Genomic DNA, 27197 nt, shown 5'->3' with positions numbered 1-27197 from the left:
TGGGTTACCCATCCAGTCTGTTGATCCTATTTCATTCCCACCGTTCCAGAAGCAGCTGGTTTGGGGGGCAGAATCAGGGTATCAAAATTTGTTTCTGTCTGAAAACAAGCTACTGGGCAAGAAACAAACAAGGAAGGGCCAGAACACTATATTATACCCCAGAGCTACTAGTCCAAAGGGGAGTGGGCACGAGCAAAGCTCTAGAAGCAGTCAGAAGGGACCTTGGCTGGGAAAAGGGTGAGTTAGAAAAGCAGTGTACCAAAACACATCACACTATATGCCATACACAGATTTACATGGATAATAAAAAGACACTTAGCGACACAAGCCATTGTTCCGGTACACAGATTAAATGCAAAGAAATAAGAATTTCCTTTCCCTTTTCTAAACAAACCCCACACCAGGGCAGTCAGAGAGAAACTGCAGCTAATAAGCAAAGCAATAAGCCCGTCCAATGACGGGATGGCCCGTTTTGCAACTACAATGGCTTGCTGCAATATCTTATGACATGAAAAGAATTATGAGTGATACTGGGCCAAATAATGGCTCTATATTTTTTTAAACCCTTATCTCTTAAATATTAAGATATAAGAGTACTCTACTGTTTTTGAAACCTTTTGCAAACAAAACTGTCTCAAGATAAAAGTCACAAGCCAGCCATGACTTTCCACACTGCAAAACTAAAGCGAGGAAACTGCTGTGAGTTTATGGCCAGCCTGGCCTACACATGTCTTTTTGTTTTTACCTAAATGATTTTAAAAAGAGAAACAAAAAAACAGGGGTTAGAGGATGCCTGCCTAGAGTGCAGGAAGCTCTGGGTCCCATTAATAAAACTGGGTGCAGTAGCGCACACTTGCAATCCCAGCACTCTGGGAGCAGGAGGCAGGGGTCAGAGGTTCAAGGTCATCCTCAGCAGGTGAGTGACCACCAGCGCAGCAGAGACAGGAAATCCACTCTCAATAAAGCGGCAAGAAGAAAATCCATCTGCCTAGGCAATACATAGCAGAGTGTTGGCCCAGATGTCTTAGGGGTAAAATCTACAGTAGTAACTCACTAAGCCACAACTGAGTTCACATAAATGTTATGTCCTTGCTCTGGCTGTTTGGCCATCTGTGACAGCTTCCTTAGTGCCACCAACCTCCCTAAGTCCCATGTAGTCTCCTTTTAGCCCCAAGGGGTCCCCCAAAACACATCCAGATTGAAGGTAACACTATAGATGCTTTCATAGACTCTTACTACAATGAAATTAAACGTCCACAATACAGGGCTGGAGCTGGGACTGTTTGGTGGAAGCTAGCCTGGCATAACTTCATAAATCAAGCACAGTGGTGCATGCCTATAATCCCAGCACTCAGGAAGTGGAGAGTGCAGGATCAAAAATAGAAGGTCATTTCCACTACAAAAGGAGTTTGAGGTCAGCCTGGGCTATGTGAGAACTCGTCTCAAAGGAAAAAAAATCTCATTCATTCATATATATGTGTGTGTTGTACTCAGTTCGTAGTACCCTCCTCTGTTCCCTGCCCCGGGCCTTGTCACTTAATTCCTGGGATGAAGCCTTCTGATGGAGTCAAACAGAAGTATCCCAGAAAGTATCCATCACACATCTGGAACTTTGCACATATTACTTCTCCTAGGAACCCCTCCCATAAAATACACAAAGTGAACATATTCACAAAACTTCCTCCCGAGCAGCAGCCTTTCTCTTATTCCTATGACTCAGGAACCATTAGCCCTGACTGCCCATTCTGCAACACACACATACACACACACACACACACACACACACACACACACACACTCACACACACACACACACTCACACACTCACACTCTCACACACACACTCTCTCACACACACACACACACTCACACACACACACTCACACTCACACACACACTCACACACACACACACACTCACACTCACACACTCACACTCACACACACACACTCTCTCACACACACACACTCTCTCACACACACACACACACACACACACACACATTCACACACACACACCTTCCAGCTCACCTCAAGGACAGAGATCAAGTTCAAGGGCAGCCTGGGATCCCATCCCAGATCTCAGAAATGAAACAAAACTTACCAAGTGTGGCCTGCTAGGGCACACTTGTGATTCCGCACCGGGGAAATTGACACAAGAGGATGGTGACTCCAGAGCTATCTAGACTACATAGCTAGATGGCTACACAGCAAGATGACTAAGTAGGTAAAGGTACTGCCAAATCTGACAGCCTGACTTAGATCCCCAGGAACTCACACAATGGAAGGGAAGAACCGACTCTTGGAGGAGATCCACTGACTTCTAAGATCATGTTATGTGGCACAGGTGCCCACACACACTAAAATTAAAATGTTTTAAAAAGAAGAAAGAAAAAGGAGAGGAAAACCCAGACAGAAAAGTGCTTGCTTCCAAGCATAAGGACACGTGACAGGCTGTAGCTTCCAAAGACAGCCAGGATGATATCTGACATCCTATATAAAGTTCTTGCAGCTAAAGCAGGAAGAGAGGATCAGGTAGATATTCATGACTGAGTCTGAAGATGGTTAACTTCAGAACCAGGGACAGAAAAATCACCCCTTTACTGCCCTGGACCACCCAGAGAGTGTACAAGTCTCCACCAACACCTAGAACCAATCACTGACAACAGCCAAAGTACAGTGCCCCCTTCAGAGACAGCTCCCTCCCCTTTTATAATAAAAAGGGCCCTGGTCCTGGCAAACAGTGCTGGAGATGTGGCTCAATAGTGAAACACTGGCATCCCCAGCATAGCAAAAAGCAAGCCAACAAAAAAATCTCTCAGGGCTGGAGGGATGGCTCAGCGGTTAAGAGCACTGACTACTCTTCTGAGGATCCTGAGTTCAAATCCCAGCAACCACATGGTAGCTCACAACCATCTGTAATGGGACCTGATGCCCTCTTCTGGTGTCTGAAGACAGCTACAGCCCAAGGACGTGAAAGGGGTCTGCAGCCCTATAGGAGGAACAACAATATGGACTAACCAGTACCCCCATATGTCTCTAGCTGCATATGTAGCATAGGATGGCCTAGTCAGCCATCAGTGGGAGGAGAGGCCCTTGGTTTTGAGAAGATCATATGCCCCAGTACAGGGGAATGCCAGGGCCAGGAAGCAGGAGTGGGTGGGTTGGGGAGCAGGGGGAAGGGGGAAGGTATAAGGGATTTTCAGAGAGGAAACTAGGAAAGGAGATAGCATTTGAAATGTAAATGAAGAAAATATCTAATAATAAAAAGAAAAAAAGAAAATGTCCAATAAAAAAAATCTTGAGAAAAAAAAGAATATGGCAAATTGCTAACTGGGATTTTTTTTTAAGTAACTTTATGACAGGATGGATATGTTAGTTAACTTGATATGATCATGATTTGCAACATATAGCTATGTCAAAACAATATATACCTAAATATAAAAATAATAATTAATAAATAAATAAATAAATAAATAAATAAATCTATCTATCTTTGGGCCAGAGCAAGCAGGGCCAGAGTGAGTGGGGGCTGGAGCGAGCCGAGGTCCTGAGTTCAATTCCCAAGCAACCACATGAAGGCTCACAACCATCTGTACAGCTACAGTGCACTCATAAACATAAAATAAATAAATCTTTTAAAAAACAAAATCTCATTCAAGTCTGAGAGCTTTAAACTGGTTCCACTTAAGCTTCCGTGCCATACACGAGCACGTGCGCACACGCGCACACACGCACATACCATCTGGGGACGCTATCAAAGTTGTGCCAGGTTTGACCCCAGAAGGGATCCATGATTCCTTGTGCCTTAACACAGTCCCAGTTGAAATCAGCCAGCCACAATAATTGTGTTATGAATGAAATCAATAGCCATGATGGCACCGAACCATTTAAAGCAGTTAAGATGATCGATCTTAGGTTGAATACATTTTGTCTTATTAAGTAAACACAGTGTTTTTAAAGGGAACCCAGTTTTGGCATTATGCCATGTCCCAGGCCTCAGAGGACCCTCAGAGGACCCCCTACACTGTTACAGCAGCCCACGCATGCCAACATTGCCTAAGGCATCAAGATCCCAGGACAATCTCTGCCTTTGGGCCTAAGGAACCAATTCAGACATTATTAAACCTGCCCTTAAGTGGAATATAACCAAGAGAAAGTGATGGGATTCTATAGAAGGACCAGTCCTGGGCTCGAATTCCTGCTCTGCCACTTAAGTCCCTAGGACTCCATTTCCCTTTCTGAAAAATGGGAAAAATAAAAAGAGACATGCATATAAATTGCCTAGTTCAGCAGGGAGCTGATGAACAGCTCTGCCCTGTCCTGGCCCCTCAGTGACTGAGCTGTGTTCACTGGAAGAAAGAAGCCCTACACAAAATAAAGGAGTTAAGTATAAATACAAGGTCCCAAATCAACAAAGCTGAAGGGCTCTTCCAGACAGGGCTCCAGCAAACTTCACCTACAGAGAGCCAAACAGCAAGGTTAGGAAATACAGGGGGTAAGGGAAATGCAGTCTCAGGGCAGCCCCTTAATTCTCCCTGTAAGTGCCCATCAGCCATGTGGGACATTTCACAAATAAGCAAGAATATGTTCCAATAAAAATTTGTAGACAAAACAAATGGATGCAGGAATCTGCCTGGGACTGCTGTCTGCTAGGACCTAGTCTAGAGCTCGAAGTAAAGGTTCCTGTCTGGACTGATAGGAAGCCCACCGGAGGCCAGGCTGCCTGGAAGGACACAAATCACAGGGCTGACACTCGATCTGTACTGGAGGAGAAGAGGGTAACTAAGAAGAAAGATGGAGGAAGAAAGATGGACAGTAGGAAGCAGCAGGTCACAGGATGTCCCTGAAACTGACAGAGATGGCCGAGGGCCTAATGGGTGCCATAGCAGAGATTCAAGACCTAAGATAATGTGGATCCACAGCCCCAGCCGTAGCTCCTACCGACCTCAGCCCTGTAAGACCATGGCCTTCATCTGCCAAGACTTCCCATTTGTCTAGAAAGCCTGGGCAGTTGGAATTTACCTGATACTTGCTGACTCTAAGTTTTCACCTGTGGGTTCTCTTCACATTTTCTAAAATCATCATGCTAAGTAAAAGTTACCAGCTGGCTTGTAAGGCACAGTCAGGGACACAGGGACACTGGTGTATCCATGCACAGGTTTCCACGTGACAAGTGAGAAGAACGATTTTGCTATGGGCTTCCACAGGAATGCAATGTGAGTCTGCATTGGTGAAGTGGGGGCTCAGAACAAGTACCCAGATGGTGTTGGGTTTAGAACCTGAGCCAAATCAGAGTTAGCTGCAATTGCCTACTGCTCCCCGACCTGGGCATACACATCTGGGTCACACTTACCCGGTCATGGACAGTTTCAGAGAACAGGGGTGAGCAGTCTGAGAAGCAGGACAGCACGAGCTGAACAAGCACAAGGGTGAAGTACAGATAGAACGTGGAATCTCGAAACACGTCCACATGAGCATCCTGAGCAGGGGAGAAGGCAGGGGGCACAGATCAATATAATCTTCCCTGAAAGCAGGACACAGATGACACACCAAATCCTCACAGTCACGAGGAATGGTGTTCAGTGGTGGGGGCCCAAAATGGCATGAGATGTCATGGGCCTCTGCAGGAATCTGCCAGCTAGGCTTTCTTCAGATGCTGCCCCAAAACCTCAGACCTCCCAGCCTTCAGAACCACAAGCTCAATAAACATTTGTTTTCTCTAAATTATCCTGACTATGGATTTGGCTATAGCAACAGTAAAAAGGATTAAGATAAGCCCAAAGAGCAGGCTGCAGATAGCTACCTCCTCTGCCACAGGCATCCCCGAATTTCCCTCCCCTGAAAATGAGACAGGAGAAAGATAGCCTCATCTGCTATGCCTAAACAGGTCTGCTCTGCTCCTTCTGGCCATGGGACCTCATCCATTTATTTAACCTTTCTATGCCCTGGCTCCTCCACCGCTGAGCTCCTCAACCAAAGGCTCTTTTGCATGTCAGACAATAATTCCAGTGTCTGGGGATGTTTGACCTTAGCTCCTAGCACACAGAGTATGGAGGGTGGCCCTAGATATCCTACAAAGCACAGGACAGTGTCCCACAATGAAAAAGCCTCTGTCCACTTGTCAGTTAGTGCTGAAGTAGAGATGCCTCATCGGAATCATTATGCATGGATCCTCAAATTATTCATGAGAAACGAGTAGTCCCTGGAGAAGCATTTAGGAAAACACAAACTCAACTCTGCCAGCTACTGTCCCTGTTCCAGAGGCTATGCTTTTACAGGTGCTCCACATCTCTCCTCCCTCCTCCATGTTCCCTCCTTCCATCCCCACTTCATGCTCATGCCAGTCTCTAGCTCCCAGGTAACAAGAAATTACAGACTAGCCAAGAAGTGTACATTCTTCAGACATTTTGAGAGTGGCACTCAGGGGCCAGCCTCAACAACTTCCTGTCAGAGTTACAGTTGGTAACACCGAGGTTAACATGTCTAGGGTCCTTGGGGAACAGCCACTGGGTGCCACGGACCACCGCAGTCAGGTATGGGGGTCCCTGGAATGAAGGTCCTTGAAGCTAGGTGGGTAAGGATTTGGCGGTGACAGACAGAAACAAACACAGAGGCAGTTTGAATCTGAGTGTATTCTGCAGCTCTCAAGCAGGGGGTTTTATACATTAAAAAAAGAAACATTACATCTCTTAGAAACTATATCCAGTGAAACAATCACAAATAAAAACAAAAATCATTTGGCACAGTAAAACACAAAAATCATCTGAGCATTACAACTCTGAAACTATTCAGTGAATCACAAACAGAGCAGGTAACATCACTATAAATCATTAAAATATAACAATTCTAAAAGGATATATTCAGTGGGGGCTGTCGTCCAAGGCTGGTGGCATATTCCCAGGAGCAGGTTAATAATCTTTAACGGTCAGTGCTCTTAACCACTGAACTAACTTTCCAGCCCATGGTTATTATTAAATAATAATAATAATAACCATTATTAAATTATTATTTAACATCTAGTGCCTGGTTTTTTATAATCTTCAATGTATAAATTTAAACTATTTGAATTCTTTCTAATTAAGGGTTTCTTTACCATATACCAAAATCTACCTCCGATGACACACATGTAGCCATATGAAATTTTACTGTTGGGAAAGTTTTTACCATAATTGTTTTGTAAATGATTTAAAAAGTAAAGCATTGGTTTCCCTGGGGATTAGGTCATGTTAGTGGCCCCATCTCTAGGGATGGTTTCTTACTCATTATTCTCACTTAAGATATTGGCCTAGGCTACCAGGAACATGTAAATAAGAAAAGGAATAAGAGAAAACAAAACAGATAGATTGCCATGAGAACTATGGCTCAATATATTTTCTCCAGTGAAGAGTTCCACAACCGATTCCAGGAGGCCTCCCCCTTTTGAGGTCAATCGCCTCAGTCTGTGGAACTTGTCACACAGATCCTACTGGAGGTGGTGTGGCAAATGGGCAAACAGAGCTCCCAGCTCAGCTCCAGCCTGGCTAGCCTACAGAGGCACTACAGACAGAAGCTTAATGTGAGTTAGCATTTGCCTGTAGGCAGGAAAGACGGGTCTAGAACAAAGTCTGTACCTGATTCGCTGGCGTAGAGATGGTCCTGGAAAAGAAGCAGAACCTATGTGGTCCCCATCCTATGGTTCCCATGGCAACACATGACCACACAAAATGGATTAAGCATCTCTCCCCCTGGCCATCAATTACCTTTTTTAAGGCAGAGATGATCTTAGATCTCAAGATGGCAAGGGCACAGAGTAGGGCTACGAGCCAGAAAGTAAGCATAATTCCCGAGGATTGGACTCCCTTCCTCCGTTCAAGCTGTATCAAAAAGGTGGCGAGCAGCTGGAAGAGAAAGGTACATAAGAGTTTAGAGAAAGCAGGACCCCAGGGTCCCATGGTGCTGAGTAAGCATGCATGACTCAGGGGTCCAGGAGAGGCCCTCACCCCAGGCACAGCTGTACCACTGCCGCTACCTAAAGAGTTGTAGCTATTTTCTAAAGGTTTCTCTCTTTTTATTCTCTATGTGTATTCCTGTGAGAATGTGAGCCGTATATGCACATGTGTATATGGGTGCACATGTGCAGAGGCTGGAAGATGATTCTAAGAATTCTGCTCTCTCACTCTCTGCCTTATCCTCTTGACACAGAGCCTCTCATTTAACCTAGAACGAAGTTGGTAGCCAAGTTGCCTCTGCTTTGCAATTAAAGATATGTATGGCACGCCAGACTTTACATGGGTGCTGGAGATTTGAGCAGCTCTTAATGTTTATGCAGCAAGGACTCTTAACAACTGAGCTGTCTTCCAGTCCCTGAGTCATGGGATTGTAATAAGACCCTAAGGGGAACTTGAAGGAAGCTTAGTTTAGAACTAAGATCCAGCTTTGAGAGAAGACAACGCAGACCAGTGAGGCTACAGTGCCTTGGAGTCCTCTACCTCCCCCTGGCACGTCCTCTCTGATCCCCTCCCTCTCCATCCCTGTTCCAGGCACTCAGGCCAACACTCCATTCTTCTGAATGTTGGACATGCTGTTCTCAATAGGATGGCCCTCTGCCCTCAGCCCCTTCATCCTATTCGCCCTCTGGGCTTCAGCTCCACTATTCTTCCCTTCAGTGAAGTTTCCTTAACTCAAGTCCCAGACCCAAGTTCAGAGCTCCCTGTTCAAAGTTCTGCACACAAGGACACACAGCTTTAGTCTTTTATAGAGACACCAATGATGTCTTTGTGCTAAGCCAAGCCACACATTTTTATCTCACACATAGTCAGGGCAAGAATATGTTTGCTAACTGCCTACTAAGTGTTTGCAAGGAATTGAGCCCAGCAGGAGAGCCAGAAAATAAGCCAAGAGCCACCACAAACATCAGGACAGCAGTCAGAATGTGGCTCTACCATCTCCTGGCTTTGTGACCTAGGCCCAGTTTCTTCACCTCTCTGGGCTTCCACTCACTTATCTACAACATGGGAAGAAAGTGCACATAGATGAACACAAGTCATTCAGGAGTTAGTCTTGTGCCTGGCACCTGGTCAACATAGCCATCAGCATCACTGTGTCTTCTTTGTCCCCACCCCTCCCTTCCACGCCTCCACTGTTCCTCACTCACAGCCTCTCCTTCCCTGTGCACCTCCTTTCAGCCCCAACCCTTCAGATAAACTGATTCTCTGCCCCCAAGTCTGCTCTAAGCTTGTTCTTCTTCCTCTTCTTCCAGCTGCCAAGGTCTCTGCTCTCTAAAAACCTTATAGACTTCACACAGGATCCAAGCCTGGCTCAGCTACCCATAATCTCACCCACAGCCCGGGGCCTCTCTGTGCCTTCATCTTATCACCTGTAAGGAGACACATGGCGCCTGCCCCACAAGATCCCTCTAAAATGACCTCAAGCTCAAACCCAATAACAGGAGTCCTACCAGGCTCAAAACTCACTTACCGCGTATCTGTAAATTTAAAGTCCTAGCTGTCTGTGCTGCTGAGGTATGGGATCCTAGTGGCCAGCACTGCTTCCTACTTCACTTAGTATTTTACCTCCCTAAAGCCTCAGAGCTCCCAAATCCATCACGCTTGAGAAACTACCACAAATGACATTCTGTGAGCTGCACTTAAGAGATGCAGGGAAATGCAGGGCAGGGTAAGGACTGTAGCTGCTGTTCATGGCTCCCCTAAACATTAGAAATTCTGCATATTTTGTTTTAGAGGTTTTAAAATATTTTATTATTATGTGTATTTGTGTGTGTGAGTGTGCACGCATGCCATAACGAACATGTGGAAGTCAGAGGACAGCTGTGTGGAGCTGTTCCCTTCTTCCACCTTCCCATGGGCTTTATACCACAAGCGCCTTTATCCTCTGAGCCGTTTCTTCAGTCTTATCTATTGGTTTTAGGTTAAAGTTTTGTTCTTTTTCAGATTTATTTGTATGTATTGGTATGTGTATGTGTCTACGTGTGTTCCAATTACATGTGAGTACCCACAAGGTCTGAAGAGGAATCCCTCGAAGGTGGAATTACGAGGGGTTGTGAGCCACTCAGTGTGTACTGTGGAACCAAACCTGGGTCCTCTGCAAGAGCAGCAAGCACTTTTAACCACTGAGCCATCTCTCCAGCCTCTATTTCTTGGTTTTGTGAGACAAGGTCTCATGTAGCCCAGGCTAGCCCGAAATTTACTATTAGCGCCAGACTGACCTTGAACTCCCCATCTCTCCAAGTGCTACAATGAAAGCCACCATGTTTGGCTCACTACACAGTTTCTCTTTTGTTGGTGGAACCTATGACCTTGCTCATGCTAGGCAAACACTCTACCACCCAGACACACCACAGCCCACGTCCTCCATTTCTCGCCGCCAGCCCCACCAGCCAACACTCACCATGGTGATGCCCAGCAGTGTTGGGCTGACCAGTAACACTGGGGCTCGGAGCACTCCCTGACTTCTTTCCCAGAAAGAGTAGAAGAGGTCTGCCCAGCAGATGATCCACAGAAAGAATCCTAAGGCCTGGAAGAAAAGAGAGTACCACGGCTTGATACAGCAGCAGCAATCCTGCAATCTCTCTGAGCACCACAAAAAGTCACCACGAGGACACCAGCTCAACTCCAAGGTTCTCAGTTAAACCTTGTCCAGCTTCTTACACTTTCTCTTTATGCCAGGGTCTCACTATGTAGCCCAGGCTGGCTTTGAACTCCTGATCTTCCTGCCTTAGCCATCCACCCAAGTGCTAGGATGACTGATATGCTCCACTGCTCCTAGCGGTGTAATTTATTTTTATCCCCTTAGTACCCCTAGAACCTGACCTCTAGCCACAGCTCTGAGATGGTTCTATCCCTGCCTGTTACTGATGATACTTAATAAAAGAACAGCCCAATTTTAGGAAAGAAATACCCATGAGTGGTGGGCAAGCCAGGCATGGTGGTCTGAAATCCTAGCATGAGAGGACAAGGGGTGGGGCAGGGCCTCTCAAGTTCCAGGTCAGCCTGGGTTACAAAGTAGGAACCTGCCTCAAAAAAAATAAAAATAAAGAATTAGAGAACACAAGGGCATGGTAGATGTCACCTTTTCACAAAAAGTCAAATAAAAAATCGTAGGACTATGTACACGTGGAGAAAGCAGAGACTAAGAAAGAAACAAATGACAAGAGTGGAAGGCACGGCCAATGGGAGCCTCGGGCAGAGGGGCTGGCACAGGCTCTGGGATTATTCTTGCAATTTCCCTATACCCTGAAATAATTTCAAGACCAACCCTTTTTTTGTATGTTAATGTCATGTATGTACATGTGGGTGGGAAAACACGTGTGTGTATGTGTGTGTGTGTGTGTGTGTGTGTGTGTGTGTGTGTGTGTGTGTGTGTGTGTGTAGGTACGGGTGCACACTGAAGTACCTTCCTCTTTACTCCTGAGGCAGGGTCTCTTGTTTGAACCTGGGACCCCTTTCCAGCTAGTCTGGCCAGGGGATTCCTGTCTCCACTTCAATTTTCTCATGGATTCTGGTCCTCACATTGTGCAGCACTTTATCCAGTAAGCCAATTCCTCGGCCCTGAAAACATTTCCAAAGTCAAAATAAATAAATACAAGGAAACTGCTTTAGTAAACAAAGACCTTATGAGAATTCCTCTGAGAAAGCTTCCATCATCCCCAGTGCAAACATGGGGAAACTGAGGAAATGGAAGTTAAAAGAGTTCACTCAAAGGTCCTGTGGCCTGAGTTTTGAACTGTTTGGCTCCAAATTTTCACTCTTGATTAATTTCACACATCCATCTGCCTTCTTCACACAAGGCTAGCCTGTACTACACAAGTACCCAGAAGCCCCACCCCACAGGGATACCAGGTGACTTACAGTTTTGGTTTTGTTGAGGTGTGTCATCTGGATGTAGCCCCGGTCATGGCGAGAGAGATAGAAGAAGTAGAGGGGGAAACAGGACCAGAGGTAGAAACAAGGCACCCATGTGAGGACCGTGTTCTGAAAGCACTTGGTAAAGTCGGGGTTGCTGGTGTGCCATGTGACATTCCAGTCCTGGGAACACAAGCACAAGCAAAGGTCAACTGTCACACCATGAAGGAACAGGGACTTACAGGATTCAAATCCTGCTGCTGTAGGTTCTAAGAAATAGACCATGATTCCTTTATCCAGGGATCTCTCAACACAAGTATATAAATTTCAAAGAGCCAGTGGCCAGAGAGCCTGAAGGCAAGTAACAGAAGCAAAGAAGAGGTGATCCTAGTGCAGCAGCAAGTCCCCTGCTCATAAGATGGAGGGAGGCTGTCACCAGAGGGAACCTTGATTCCATACCCGGGGGCATCATACTGATTATTTACGTGTATGTTTCATGAACTAAAGACTCCAGACCTTTATCACCGTGAGCACACATACTGCCCAAATGCCAGGACTATGTGTCCATCGTATGTTAGATGTTCACAGAAAACGATACTGCATTGAACGAGGGAGATAGCTCAGTAGGCAAAGCACTTGTTGAACAAGACCTGAGTTCCATCCCCAGGATTCACATTTAAAAAAAAAAGTTGGGGGCCAGCAGGGTAGCACATGCCTTTAATTCTACCAGCAGAGGCAGGGGCAGGTGGACTCTGAGTCTGAGGAAAGTCTGCACTATATAGCAAGTTCCAGGTCAGCCACTACTATATTAAAATAATAATAACAACAACAACAATAACAATATTTTTGTTTTTTGTTTTTCTTTCCTTTTTTTTTTTTTTTTTTTTTTTTTTTTTGAGACAGGGTTTCTCTATATAGCCCTGGCTGTCCTAGAACTCACTTTGTAGACCAGGCTGGCCTCGAACTCAGAAATCCACCTGCCTCTGCCTCCCAAGTGCTGGGACTAAAGGTGTGCGCCACTACACCCGGCAACAATAACAATTTTTAATGCTCAGTGTGGCAGTACATACCTGTAATTCTAACACTGGGAGAATGGAGACACAGATACCTACGGCGCCCTGGCAAGCCAGCTTAGTATACTTGGCAAGATGTGCACCACCACTGCCTGGCAATACAACACAACTTTTAACATTTTACTCTGGGGGGGAGGGGGGGGCGCGCGCGCACACGTACGACAGCACCTTTATTCACTGAACCATCTTACTGAAGACATAATTTTTAATTTAATGAATAAACCATTTGGCTACATGTGATGGTCATACCTTTAATCCTAGCACTTGGGAGGCAGAGGCAGGAAGATTTCTGTGAGTCTGAGACCAGCCAAGTCTACATAGTTGAGTACCAGGCTAGCCAAGGATACTAGTGAGACCCTGTCTTTAAAAATCAATTTTTTAAAATAAAAAATAAAATTAAAATAAAATAAAATAAATATATATACATATATACATATATATACATATGTGTATGTTTATGTGTATATGTGTATGTGTGTGTATGTGTACGTGTATGTGTGTGTGTGTGTGTGTGTGTATATATACATATATATATACATATATATATAGTTCTGTCCTTTAAACCTATGTATTCAGTCCTTTACCATTTCCTCCTTCTGATGGAGACACAGAGAGTGTTACTCAGTGGTTGAACCACTAGAGTAGTGTGCAAACCCAGCCATTGGCTCTGCACAATCCTCCCACTACAACTGGTTACTGCCATATCCACATATCCACACACACCTACCCATCACGCCCTGCCTCCTACCTGTCTGCGTGTCTATCTCTCCACCTGTACAATCATCCATCACCCAGCCAGGCACACATAAATTCAGCCATGACCCCTCTCTCTTTTGGTACTTGCTTGCCCTTCACAGGTAATTACACAGCATGTTAAATTTTTTTCTTAGTATATAAAATAATATATGGTGAAAGATTAGTCTTTCTCTCCTAACTCACAGTCTGTGAAACTACCTCACAGGCAAGCTTCCCTTGCTAACACATTAGTTTTTCTTCCAGGTACCATCCAAATGCAAAAACTTTAGTTTCCCTAAAGGGTATCATGATGCACATGGTCAACAACTTTCAAGAGTCTACTCTCTTCTTCCACCATGTAGATCAAACTCAGGTTGTTGGGTTTGAAAGCAAAGACTTTTTCTGGACCATATCCCTTTTGTTAACCTGACTGATCCCTGGAGCTGGCATGTGCTCTCTCACTTTTGCACGTGCTCTCTCAATATCCCCACCACCACCACCACCATGCCAGCCTCAATTTGCCTGCCTCTGCTTCCGAGTGTGGGACTAAAGGCATGTGCAACCACACTGGCCAATGGAAATCACTGACAAGATTTGCCTAATCTTGACATTTTCATTTCTTTTGGCAAGAGGAAGGAAGGGAAAGGGGAAGGAAGAGAGAGGAAGGATGGAAGAAGGAAAGGAGGAAGGGAAGAGGAGAGGGAGAGGGGGGAGAGTGAAAGGAAAAAGGGAGGGGGAGGGGGGAGAGGAGGGGAGGGGAGGGGAGGGGAGGGGGAGGGGGAGGGGGAGAGGGGGAGAGGGAGATGGGGAGGGGGAGGGGGAGGGGGAGAGGGAGAGGGAGAGGGAGAGGGAGAGGGAGAGAATGAGGATGAGAGACAGGGGGAGGTTTTGTCCTAAGCTGTTTCTAATCACTCCCAGTGCCCTGATGTTTTTTCTAGAGCCAACCATTATCAACTTCCAGTTGATACCTGGCTGTTGATACAGAAGACACCTGGTGCATCTGTAACAGAAACTCCCAGGGATGTTCTGTAGTCCAGTGGAAGGCACCCCACCCCATTCCCACCCCTGCTACCATGCCCTGCTGTTGTCCTCATTCTCTTCAGAGGGCCCTTGTTCTTGGGAATACCACTATGCCAAACTACATGTGGCAATCTTGACTTTAATTCCACCTCCCACTGCTTCATTCCATCCACCCTTGCAAATAAACAACATAGCATGACATAAAGAAGCTAGCAGGTCCCTGTGGCAGCCATGCACCTGTCCATGTGGGATAACCTCTGGAATTCAAAGTGGCCAGTCAGGTTTATTTAAAGTGTAGACAAGTTGGCCAGGTCTGCTCCTACCAGCTTGATGTAATCCCAGTTTGAGAAACTGAGGCATAAGATTGAAATTTTAAGACCTGTCTAGACTATAGAATGAGTTTAAGGACAGGCTAGGCAACTATGTGAAACGTGTCAGAAAATAAAGTTAGGGCCAGTGAGAGGGCTCAACAGGCAACGACACTAACTACTAAGTCTAAGGACCTGAGTCTGCTCCCCCAGAACCCACTCCCACACACCACACCGACCTTTGCACTCACACACAGAAACTAAAATGTGTAGAATAAGAGATGGAAACAGGGCTGGGGATGTGCTTGGTGGTAAAGTGTTTGCCTAGAATGCACAAGGCCCTGGATTCTATTCCTGGTATGGGAGGAGGGGTAAAAAGACAGACAAAACCCTCAAAACAAGCACATGGGCTTACACGGGGCAGCCACTTCCCAGGCCCCAGGTATTCATAAACCTCTGAGCCTGGCCAGCCCGACAGGGGCAGATCTCCCACCAAAGTTTAGTTCTTTATGACAAATTAAATAAACAAGGTAGTCCACCGTTGAAAGTCTGAAGGAAGACTCAGACTGACATCCTTGTATTAACAGATGACACAGGTGGACTGGGGAAATGGCTCAGTTGATAACTCGATTGCTCTCCTGTAGAATCCACTATAATCCATTTCCAGGACAAGGTACACTGGAACTCATCTAAGAGCCACAGATAAACAGGGGCTCTAGGAACTCAGCACTCAGGCGTCAGTATTCACTACCTCTGACTCTCCTCCCCCAACCCAGCAGGCACCTGGAAACAAACATGCAAAGCCATCTCTTCCCTCTCCAACATTATTCCCTATCGTGTGTGTGACCATGTATATGTGAATGTGCACATGTGTATACGGATGCCAAAGCATGTGGTGTGTTGTCCCTGAGGAGCCACCCACCTTATTTTTTGAGACGTCATTCTCACTATCCCAAGCTCACCAATTAGCATCCTCCGGTCTGCAAGTTGTCAGCACTGGGAATGCAAACTCACACAGACACACTTGGCTTTTTACTTGGTTACAAGAGATTGAACTCAAGTTCTCAAACTTGCATAGCAAACACTTTACTGACTTATCTCAGCTCCCATGGTTAGATGATTGGTTGGCTGGCTTTTGTTTTGTTTTGTCTTTTTAAGTAGCAGTTCACGGATTTCTTAGTCACCAGCAGTCCTGGCTTTCAGACCTGGTGAATGTGGACTCCACCTTAAGACCTTAACCTCATGTGAATCTGGTCAGGACACAGTGATGTCCCCTGAGCTTCAGCTTCTTTCCAGTATGTCGGTCAGGAAGGTGAAGTGCTTGGAAGAGTCTGCAAGAACCAAGGAGGTAGTATACAGAAGAGCTTAATCCCACAGAGCTACCAGAGGCAGATCAACCGCGGTCCATCGCCATGCACACTGATGCAGACAATATCTAAGGAGCAGGAAAGGCTCAGGCTAGAGATTAGCTCCTACACAAGGCAGATCTGCTGAAATGCCACCAAGGAAAGAGAGAGGTGCAGATGAGGGCGTTTCCCTGAGGAAGGGGAATTGCTGAGAAGTGAGCACCTTGCCCCAGAGCTGAGCCAGAAGGGGAAGGAAGGGACTCCAAAGGGAAAGCTGAGAATATGGAACTTAAAACCACAGAAGGCCAGCAGTCACACCTGCCATCTCCCCTCACAACCCACAGTGGCTCTGAGCACAGCTGGAACAAGGTGTGGAGCCTCTCAATATTTGCTTCATCCAGCCTCAACCTCAGCCACTACAGAAGGTGCGCAAGAACTGTGGCTGTCGCTTGTAGGCTTTTAGGCCCAAGCAAAGGACTCACTGCCACCAACCCAAGGCTCCAGTCACCTGGTCTTCCTTCCCTGAACTCACACACTCACACTCTCTCTCTCTCTCTCTCTCTCTCTCTCTCTCTCTCTCTCTCTCTCTCTCTCTCTCTCTCTCTCTTTTAGGTTTTTCTGTGTAGCCCTGGCTGTCCTGGAACTCACTTTGTATACCAGGCTGGCCTCGAACTCAGAAATCCACCTGCCTCTGCCTCCCGAGTGCTGGGATTAAAGGCGCGTGCCACCATACCGGGCTCCCAGGACTCTCTCTTAACCAGTGATCCTAGAACTCAAGCCTAATTTAGCTCAGAACTCTCCAGAGAACCAACTGCCCTGACACAAACTATGTGACCCAGGCTACTGAATTAACACTCTATTCCACCCTCAAGTTGATCACCCTGTAATGTGTCCCCTTGACCTAAGGATAAAGTCCAAAGCCCTTAAGTTTCATGTGCCCATAAAATTCTGTCTTGCAGGGTTCTTTTGTTTTTTGAGTCAGGTATCTTTATCAGTACACGCTCATGTTTTTCTTTTCTCTTCTCTCTTAACCAGGGGCAGGGGAGGCACCAAGCAAACAGGTAGAAAAGCACCTGAAGCAAAACCCAGAAAGAAATAAAACAAAAAGAGCCTAGGGATGTGGTTCAGATAAAAGTTCAAGGTTAGCCTCTTTCTTGGAAAAAAAAAAGAGAGAGAGAGAGACAGAGAGAGACAGAAATCCACCTACTGAATGGATACACGTGTGCCTTTACTCGGGCGGCAGTGTCACCGGCTCTACTCCAAGTACCCAAGACCACATTAGACCCTTTTTAGTTGGAGGCCATGGGTAGGAGGTGAGTCTTTTGAAATGTCATCGAGGCTGTTCTAGGACTCCTGATCTGCCTGCCTCAACACTCCACTCTCCCTGTACTAGGATTACAGGTGTGCACCACCATGTCTGGCTACTCAAATCCTCAAAATCCAGTCAGGTAGACAGGTGCAATCATAAAACCCATTTTATGAAGGGAACATGCTGGCACATGCCTTTAATTTCAGAAGCGACAAAGCACAGACAAGAAGATGGCCCTGAGTTTGAGGCCAATGTGGATTACAGAATGAAACCTTGTTTCAAGCCTCCCCCCTAAGACCCATTTTCTGGGGATAGAAACTGAGACTCAAGCATATAACATGCAGACAAATATACACAGCCAGGAGCCTGAAGCCATACATAGAAATTTGTCTAGAAATAGAAACATCTGTAGTGTTTATCAGCTATGTGTACTACTATCCCATCTAAAATCAGTATTAGTTGGGGAGGGGTGGTAGTGTGGGTAAAGTGCTCGCCATGGAACATGAGTATCTGAGTGTGATACCAGAACCCACATAAAAACCCAAATGCAGCAGTGTGTGACTCTAGGCTCAGTAAGAGCGAGCTGAAGGTTTGGTAAGAGACCCTGTCTCAAAAAACAAAGATGGACAGAGGACTCCACATGTACAAGCACACACAACGCATGTACACATATTCATACACACGCACAAAATATCACCATAGAGTTGGGCACTGGAGTGAGCACCTGTATGACTCCAGCACCTGGGAGGCTAAGGAAAGAACATAAGGAGTTCAAAGCCAGCCGAGATTACATAACAAGATATAGTTTACAAAATAAATTAAGTAATAAATAACCAATTAAAATCAACCTATAAAAGACACACGGCTGGGCAGAAACATTTTCTTAGGCAGTCAAAAAAGGCACCAAGTAGCTGGCTGGCTGGAAAGTTGACCTGAAGCCAAAGGGAGGGAAAAATGGAAACTAGGGGTTTGGAGTTTATAATCTTTGGTCCTGTTTAGATTTTTCTCTGTGTGTATTGCATCTAAAATACCAGCAAACAGCTTCAATTCACACTTAAAAAACAAACAGCAGCATAGCTGAAAGGTTGACCTTTCTGAGGTAGTAACAAACCAAAGAGCCAGTACTGACCAGTGCCAATGGCCAGCGTCGCCACAGAGGCTGGGTGTAACAAATGAGGACATCATTCCAGCACTTGGGAGGCTGAGGCAATGGGAATATGAATTAGAACAAAGGGCTGGGGCTGTAGTTCAGTGGCTTTTATCTAGCACGTGAACCCCAGATTCAACCCCTGACTTGCAAAATGAAAAGAAAAAAAAAAAAAAAAGCGCAGGGGCCATGCTAATCTTCTCTGTATCGTTCCAATTTTAGTATATGTGCTGCCATACTAGCCCAAAACCTAGGATACCCACGATATAAGATACAATTTCCTAAACACATGAAACTCAAGAAAAATGAAGACTGAAGTGTGGACACTATGCCCCTCCTTAGAAGTGGGAACAAAACACCCATGGAAGGAGTTACAGAAACAAAGTATGGAGCTGAGATGAAAGGATGCACCATGTAGAGACTGCCATATCCAGGGATCCACCCCATAATCAGCTTCCAAATGCTGACACCATTGCATACACTAGCAAGATTTTACTGAAAGGACCCAGATGTAGCTGTCTCTTGTGAGACTATGCCGGGGCCTAGCAAACACAGAAGTGGATGCTCACAGTCAGCTAATAGATGGATCACAGGGCTCCCAATGGAGGAGCTAGAGAAAGTACCCAAGGAGCTAAAGGGATCTTCAACCCTATAGGTGGAACAACATTATGAACTAACCAGTACCCCTGAGCTCTTGACTCTAGCTGCATATGTATCAAAAGATGGCCTAGTCGGCCATCACTGGAAAGAGAGGCCCATTGGACACGCAGACTTTGTGTGCCCCGGTACAGGGGAACGCCAGGGCCAAAGGGGGGGAGTGGGTGGGTAGGGGAGTGGGGGTGGGTGGGTAAGGGGGACTTTTGGTATAGCATTGGAAATGTAAATGAGCTAAATACCTAATAAAAAATGGAAAAAAAAAAAAAAAAAAAAAAAGCAAAACAAAAAAGCCTACTTTGTTCTTTTTCAGGCAGGATGCTTAGATTACTCACATACACTGCTCAGGAATAGAAAGCCAGGAATCTAAACCTGAGCTCCCATCTCTGATCTTGAAACTCAATCCTGGAACTCTGAAGGCTGCAACACCCCAACTTCAGCAATCTACACATGATAGCTCTCTGGGACAAGATACTACAGGATGGCCAATACATGCCCTTTGGCTTTACAGAGTTCAAGTTCACCTGTGCAGAGCAGACAAGCCATGCACTGGCTCAGAGTCATGAATACTCCAAACACTGGCCCTTAGCAAGAGTGAGCAATGGCAGAGATGGCAGGGGGTGGAGCCTGCTTTGAATCAGAAACAGCAGCCATAAGGAACAATATCCAGGATAAGAGCAGGTCCAAACCTAAGGATTAGGCCAGCAGATCAGAGAAAGTAACTTAAGAATAATTCTTTGTATACTCATGTACAGCCCTCCATTTTTCCACTGAACTCCTAAGCTTCACAGAAAGGGGACATAAGGACAAAGAGAGACTGCAGGCTCCAAGTGCCAGAGCCACATGTAGGGATCTAGCTCCAGGACTCTCCAAGCTCCTTCTCCTGACAATGGGCAAGGGACCAAGCAGACAGGTCACTTACAAAAGTCCTGCTCAGAACAGGCCCAGGCATGGTCACCTGGTCAAGGGGCACAAGAGAAGAGCACCTGAGGAAGGGTACCAAGAGGTAGCTGACCTGAGATGCTCTGAGCTTCAGGACACAGCCCTACTTAAAGAGAAAGTATGGGGTGTTGTTTCCTATGGCAATCTTGTGATGATTAGAAGACCAGAGTCCCTCTCCTTAATATAACATTAGGCCCAGAGTCAAGAAAGGCTCTGGTGGCATGCTGGCAGCAATGCCACCTGCCTGCTGCCAGCTGAGCTTCCCTCCTGTGACCTCTGACTCACCAGAACTAAGAATAAGGCCCAGAAACACTGACTAAAGCACAGCCAGATTTTTGAACCAACAAGGGGAAGCAAGAAGTGGTGGAAAATAGTCACTGTCCTGGCCTGGCAAACACCTAAATCCTCATGCCAGATGTGCAAGCCAAGCACTCAAAAAGCAAGAGACGGCCTTCCCCTCTCTTTTTTAAGTAGGACCCTGGAGTATCACTAAACTTCTCTGCCACCACCTGAGGTCTGGGATGAAGCATGGGGAATGTTAAATATGTACCAAACACAGGAGTGTGTCTGAGGACAGATCAGGGACAGGGAACAGGCATTCCTCTACTGTCTGAGCACCATTCCCAAAAGTGAGGAACCAGCACTGAGCCCCAGGAATGAGGGTCTGTTATTTTGGTTTATTGGTGCTAGGATCAAACTCAAGTCCTCACAGAGGTTAGGCATGCCCTCCATCAATGAGCCACACCCGTCCCTTAACATATGATTTAAAACATTGCTTTTCAAACTAGGGGCCAGTCTGACTTCCGAGTGACATCTGATTGCTTGGAAAGACTTCTAGTTGCCAAAATGAAGTATCGAAGGATTGTATCATCTCATTATGTAGATAGAAGTCAAGGATATTTAAACCAGTCCAATACACAGAGCAGGCCAGCAGGCAAACAACCCAAGTGTCACCAACACTGACTGAGGAACGCTATCTGATCATCAATTCATCCCTGACTATTGTTAAGAGTCCATATTCCCCAAAGACACCCTTATCAACACCTGGCCTTCAACTCCTCAAACACAAGGAGAAGTTCTGAAAGGCTGGCTCCTCTTAAGGAGGGGTGGGAAATAGTCACTGTCATAGTCAAGAAAACACCCCAAATTCTCGTGCCTTATGTGCAGGCCAACCACCTGGTAAGTCACGAAAAGAGCCTTAGGCAAGGACAGGCTTCAGTCTCAACAGAACTCCTACAAGAGGAGCTGGCAAGGAGAACGTGACTCAAGCGGGCCCTTGCTTCAGTGTGAGCCCAGGCATACAACAGCCACCCCGACTTGCACACCCACATCCTGTTCTGCCTTCCCGTATTTGCCAGTCTTTCATTCAGTAAAGACTTACTTGGTGGCCCCACCAGGCATGATGAATAGGTGTGCAATCGCAATACTTAAAGAGGTTTTGGCAGGAAGACCTTTAAGTTCAAAGCCAACCTGAACTACAAAGCAGATGCGCATTCAGTTCCAACAGTGCCAAGTCCACTGGAAAGGGAGGCAACAGAGCAGTCCCAAGACACCTGGATCCCACCCCACTCGAGCAACTGAGCTGCATCCTCATCCTGTCTGTCTGTCTGTTTGCTTTTGCTCTTGTTTTTACTCTCTACGTTTGTCAGAAACCAAGACAGGGACACATATCTGTCTAGAATCCCGTGGATTCCCTTCAGCACTAATGTCTGTCTATACCTTGTTCCCGTGGAGACCCATAAGGCAACAACAAGACTCAAATGAACCCTCCAAAGACAGCACTCAGTCTTTTCAAATGCTTCCTGTAGAACCTGAAACTACTTTACAATTACCTTTTTCCCTTCCTTCCCCCCACCATTCTCCCTGCTTGGGGGAAGAGGAGATGTCTGGTGGTCCTAGGGACTGAACCTATAGGACCTCGTGTATGCTAAACAAGTGCTCTACCACTGAGATACATTCTCAGCTTTTGTTTGGTCTTGTTTGATCCCAGGACCACAATTAGGCAAGCACTCTGAAGGCTGGACCTAGTTCTGACATTTCCATTTGTCACCTGGCCCACAGAAGACCATGCACACCTGGGCACAAAGAGCACCCCTTCCCTCCACTGCAGTGGGATAGGCAAGGGGGTGTTTGCTCACTGCACTGACTAAACCCACACTAGGGTAGTGGCCAACCTTTTCTATTCCAACTATGATGCAATGCACTCCCTTGGAAACTGCTTCTTTTATTTTTGTTTTTTCTCGTGTGTATGGGGTGGGACACTTGGGTGGATACATACGATACAACGTGTATGTATAAGGCAGGGGACAATAGGAGTCAGTTCTCTCCTTCCACAATATGGGTCCCAGAGATTAAACCGAGACTCTTAGGTTAGAGGCAAGCACCTTTACCCCCTAAGCCATCTCAGCCACCTATACCTGCTTCTTAAGCTAAAGAAAATGTGGAAGATGTGGCCCTCAGCCTCACCAAACTTCACTTAGTTCCTCTGCCTCACGCTGACAAAGGGGGGAAACCAAGATACACACTTGACTCTGCGATAGGCACCTAGAGAAAGTAAACCAAGACAAGCTGGACCGCATGCCACTTCCCTGAGGCCACAGGAAAGAGACATGCAGATACAACAACTGACAGGAACTCAGGGACCCCGAGGAGCTGACTGTCTCCTTACTTCCTCTTTAGAGGTCAGAACAAGCTTCAGGAAGGCAGACACTAAGGTCTACCTAAGTGGAAATGGGAAAATGGCAATCCAAAACGTGCCTATGGAGGGCCTGGGGAATCACCTAGTGACAGGCCTGACTTCAGGGACAGCGCAAATGATAGAAAAGGAACCTTCCCGTCAGGAAAAGCTAAACCTGTTCTGGACCATGCTGTATGTGATCCACACACAAGCCTTCAAGGTAAGTGCTGTTTTCATTGCCCACAGTGGAAACTTAGGCAGATTATAAAAGCCTGGCTCACACCAAGGAAAGTGATCCCAGCCAATTCAGTAGCCTGTGAAAACTTATCATTCTCCATTGTGGTTCATGTAACAGTGTGGTGTGGATAGCCCCAAGAAGAGGAGGCACTCAAATGGCTCTCCCCAAGACAAGACACATGCATTAATAAGGTATTAGCTCACTTAATTTCATAGCTCAGTAATGAGCCATTACTATGTTGTACATGAGAACACTTACAGACAGGTGACAGACAGGTAAAGTTGCTAATCCAAGTCACTTGTTGGGATTACAAGCATGTGCCACCAGCTTATGCAGGGCTGGGGATCAAACCCAGGCCTGGATGTAATCTAAGTCAAATCCTCACCCTTTCAGATTTCAGTATCTCAGCTACTGGTCTCTATCCACCAACGCTCCAGGCCACATCTCCCTGTTGCTCTCTGCCCCTGGGATGCAGGTCACAACTTTGGGGATATCTCTTCTTTCATCCAACTACACCATTCAGAGGGAGGCTTTCTTCTCTATCTCGAGTCAAGAAAGAGGCACAGCACTCCACACTGAGCACGGAATGCTGTCTATCATCCTAACTACTGGAAAAGCTGAGATGAGAGGACCACAGGTTCAAGTCTTCTGCAGGCTACAAATTGAGTTCAAGCCTAGGTTGAGTAACTTAGTGAGACCCTGTCTTAAAAGAACAGAAAAGAGCCCTTTTGTGGGGATGTAACTCAGTGGTGTTAGAATACTTGCCCCAGCACTGCACAAAAAGAAGGAAGGAAAAGAAAAAAGAAAAAGGAAAAATGAGGGAAAAAATGAGAAAGAATCGTTGCCTCTTGGAAGACAGAACTCCACATGCCCCGCCTCTGCACTGTTACTCCCTGACACTCAATTACCTTTAATGGTAAGGCTGAGTGTAACTGCCAAGGTAGCTGCCTGGCCAGATCAGGGACTTGCCAGCAGCTGCAGTCTGTCTCCAGTGCCAGCTGTCTTCTTGTCTACACCAGCCATATGCCTGGGCCAACTTGTTTATGCCAAGCCCAGGCTGAGAGGCAGCAACAAGCTCTCCCATCACCCAGCCACCAGTCACTCACAGCCTGTGACTCCTACCAGGCCCCAAGAAAGAAGTGTTCTCCAAAGCTGCTGCTCCTGCCACATGGATACTAGGGTAAGGCTGGTTGGTCTGCATTGGATTTAGGTAGAGAGATCTGCTTCCACCTGAGCTTCAAAAGGAGCTACAGATACAAGTCCAGTGCAGAGGTAACTGAATGAAAAAAGAAAAGAAAAAGGAAAGAAAAGGACATGACTGCTCCTCGATATGGTAGAGGAGAGAAAGTTTGTTAAAGATATGTGGGAGACATAGCCAGAGGCAGACATGTGTAGGAGAGTCCAGAGTGGACATGTCCCTAGACCATGCTGGCAGATGGGGAAGGGAGAAAAGAAAAGAATGGAGAGAGGAGAATGAGTACAGCAGCCAAGAGGCCAAAGGGACAAAGACAGGGGCAGGTAACCCAAATGTCTGGACTACATAGGGAAGAGTCTCTGAGGGAAGGGCAGCCCAGACTCTGGGCTAGAGAGTTTAGGGTAGGGGGTGAGGCATGCCAGCCAAACCCCTGTAACAAGGAGGAACTGGGGGATGCTGGGAAACCTGGAGGCCTGGTCCACTTTGAAATGTTAAGTAAGCACCTCAGCCTTTGTCTGGGGTTTGAAACTTGACAATGACACCCATGCTCACTTTGTCCCAGGCATCAGGCCTGCCTCCCCCTACAGCCAAGCACCCTAGAGGCCCTAGACAGACTACCCAGACAACCTGAAATGTCTCAGACAGCCTGGTCGGGGTCTACCTGAAGCCAGGAAAGACACAGCTGGGTTCTGGCCTGATTCTGCCACAGCTTAGATGAGCCCAAGACAATCACCACACCAAAAATCCCCCTATACGGTCTCTACTGCCCCTTACTGTCCACCCACCTTATCACCACAGAATGGAGTCTGCCTAGAACACCTACTATGTGCTAGGTACTACACTGCACTGAGAAGGCTGTTAGTGCCTCTTTCTTTTCCTATAAGGTACACAGCATGAACCTGCTACACAAGCATCAAGACCTGAGATCCCTCAACAAGCCTGGTACATCAGCCTACATCTCAAATCCCAGTGCTGGCAAGGTGGATAGAGACAAATCCCTGCAGATCCTCCCAGAAGCCAGTATAGGTGAATCTATGAGCTCAGAGATAGACCCTGTCTCAAAAAGCAAGGTAGGGGACAGTAAAAGAAGACACCCAATGTCAACCTCTGGCATCCTCATATATACATCCCCACAGGCATGTAGATCTGAGTACACACAAAAATATGTAGCATGACCCAATTTACATATAAGGAAACAGAAGTTTCCATAAATCTAGCAGCTCGCCCACTCTATGTGCTGGGAAGTAACAAGTTTTCAAATCCACCTACTCCTGGCATTGATTCCAGCCATATATCTCCAGATTTCTTTGGGGCCACACCTTCCTTCCAACTGGACCCTCAAGAAATAAAAGGCCTGACCTCAAGGGAGCCTTTTCTCCATTCCTTCCTCCTACCAAGAATACTGCTACCCAGAGCCAGATCAGCTCTGTCCCCAGCATTGAACATGAAGTACCCCACCAGAGATCATGCATGAATCATGTGTGAGGCCAAAGAAAACAGGAAAGACTAGTTGAATTACAGCTGCAATACCCGATATACTGATATGGAACACATCCTATGTTAAGAAATCAATGAGCCAGGCGTGGTGGCAAACGCCTTTAATCCCAGCACTCGGGAGGCAGAGGCAGGCGGATTTCTGAGTTCTAGGCCAGCCTGGTCTACAAAGTGAGTTCCAGGACAGCCAGGGCTATACAGAGAAACCCTGTCTCGAAAAACCAAAAAAAAAAAAAGAAAGAAAGAAAGAAAGAAAGAAAGAAAGAAAGAAAGAAAGAAAGAAATCAATGAAGCCTTATGAAAGCTCTGAAAGATGTGCAAACCTAACTATAACCACAAGGTCACCTTCCCAGACACATACACACACACACACACACACACACACACTCACACTCACACACACTCACACTCACACTCACTACTTGCATGTCGGCTACTGGTCCCCAGCCTTCTTCTCCTACAAAGCTGGTCAGAGGGACCAGATAGGAGAGAAGTTGTCACTGTTTATGCCATTTTTCATCTATTTTGTTTTGTCTGTACTGCCTCTGTAATGCTAGACAAATATTCTACCACTTAGCTAAGTTACCTGTCCTCATCTATCTGTTGGGTTTTGTTTAAGGGAGAGGTATGTGTTGTCTTTGTCTTTGTTTTGTGTGTTTTGTTTTGAGATGAAACCTCAAGAATCCCAGGATGGTCTGGAACTCACTATGTAGCAGAGGACGATCTTAAACTTCTGATCCTCCTGCCTCCGTCTCCAGAATGCTAGGATGTGCAGGCTTGTACCACCATACCCAGCGTATAGAATTGGTGCTGGAGATGGACTCGAGGGCTTTGTAAATGCTAAACAAGCAAACTAGGCTACATCCCTAGCCCTTCGTCTACTTTTAAGAACAGACTCTTAAGAACACTAATAGGAATGGACTATAGCCCAGTAGTACAGCACGTTACCCAGCAAGCATGAGGCCTTTAGTGGAATACCCAGTAACACACACACACTCACTACAGGACAACAACAACAGCAGCAGCTATTCCTGGACCACGCTAGAACTTTGAGCTAGCCAACACTTTTCTGAAAAAAAAGCAAAGGCTGGGGTGTAACCCTTTTGAATGTTCTGAGCTGTTCCTTCTCCTTCAGGGATGGCTTCCAAGGAAACAAGCCAACAGGCCCTATGTTCATAGCATCAGTACAATGTTTGCTCTCAAAGGGAAAAAAAAAA

At 46.3% G+C, this 27197-nt stretch overlaps 1 protein-coding gene and 1 pseudogene across 4 annotated transcripts in view; both read right to left on the bottom strand.

The window, feature by feature from the left end:
- Positions 1-27197, bottom strand: part of Abcc1 (ATP-binding cassette, sub-family C (CFTR/MRP), member 1) — a 113426-nt gene that overhangs the window by 73047 nt on the left and 13182 nt on the right. For all 4 annotated transcript variants that reach the window (XR_003951767.1, XM_006521839.4, XM_017316888.2 and 1 more), the window contains exons 2-5: positions 11849-12025; positions 10389-10514; positions 7742-7879; positions 5356-5481 (exon numbers count right to left, since the gene is read on the bottom strand). Coding sequence is in view for 3 of the 4 variants with exons in the window: in XM_006521839.4 (XP_006521902.2) it covers positions 5356-5481; positions 7742-7879; positions 10389-10514; positions 11849-12025 (567 nt within the window). In the remaining variant the exon portion in view is untranslated. The remainder of the gene's footprint in view (positions 1-5355; positions 5482-7741; positions 7880-10388; positions 10515-11848; positions 12026-27197) is intronic.
- On the bottom strand, positions 18959-19025 carry Gm23116 (annotated as a pseudogene).

Source organism: Mus musculus, chromosome 16 (assembly GCF_000001635.26).
Source record: "Mus musculus strain C57BL/6J chromosome 16, GRCm38.p6 C57BL/6J".
NCBI classification, from domain to species: Eukaryota; Metazoa; Chordata; class Mammalia; order Rodentia; family Muridae; genus Mus; species Mus musculus.
This window is presented reverse-complemented; position numbering and strand designations above follow the sequence as displayed.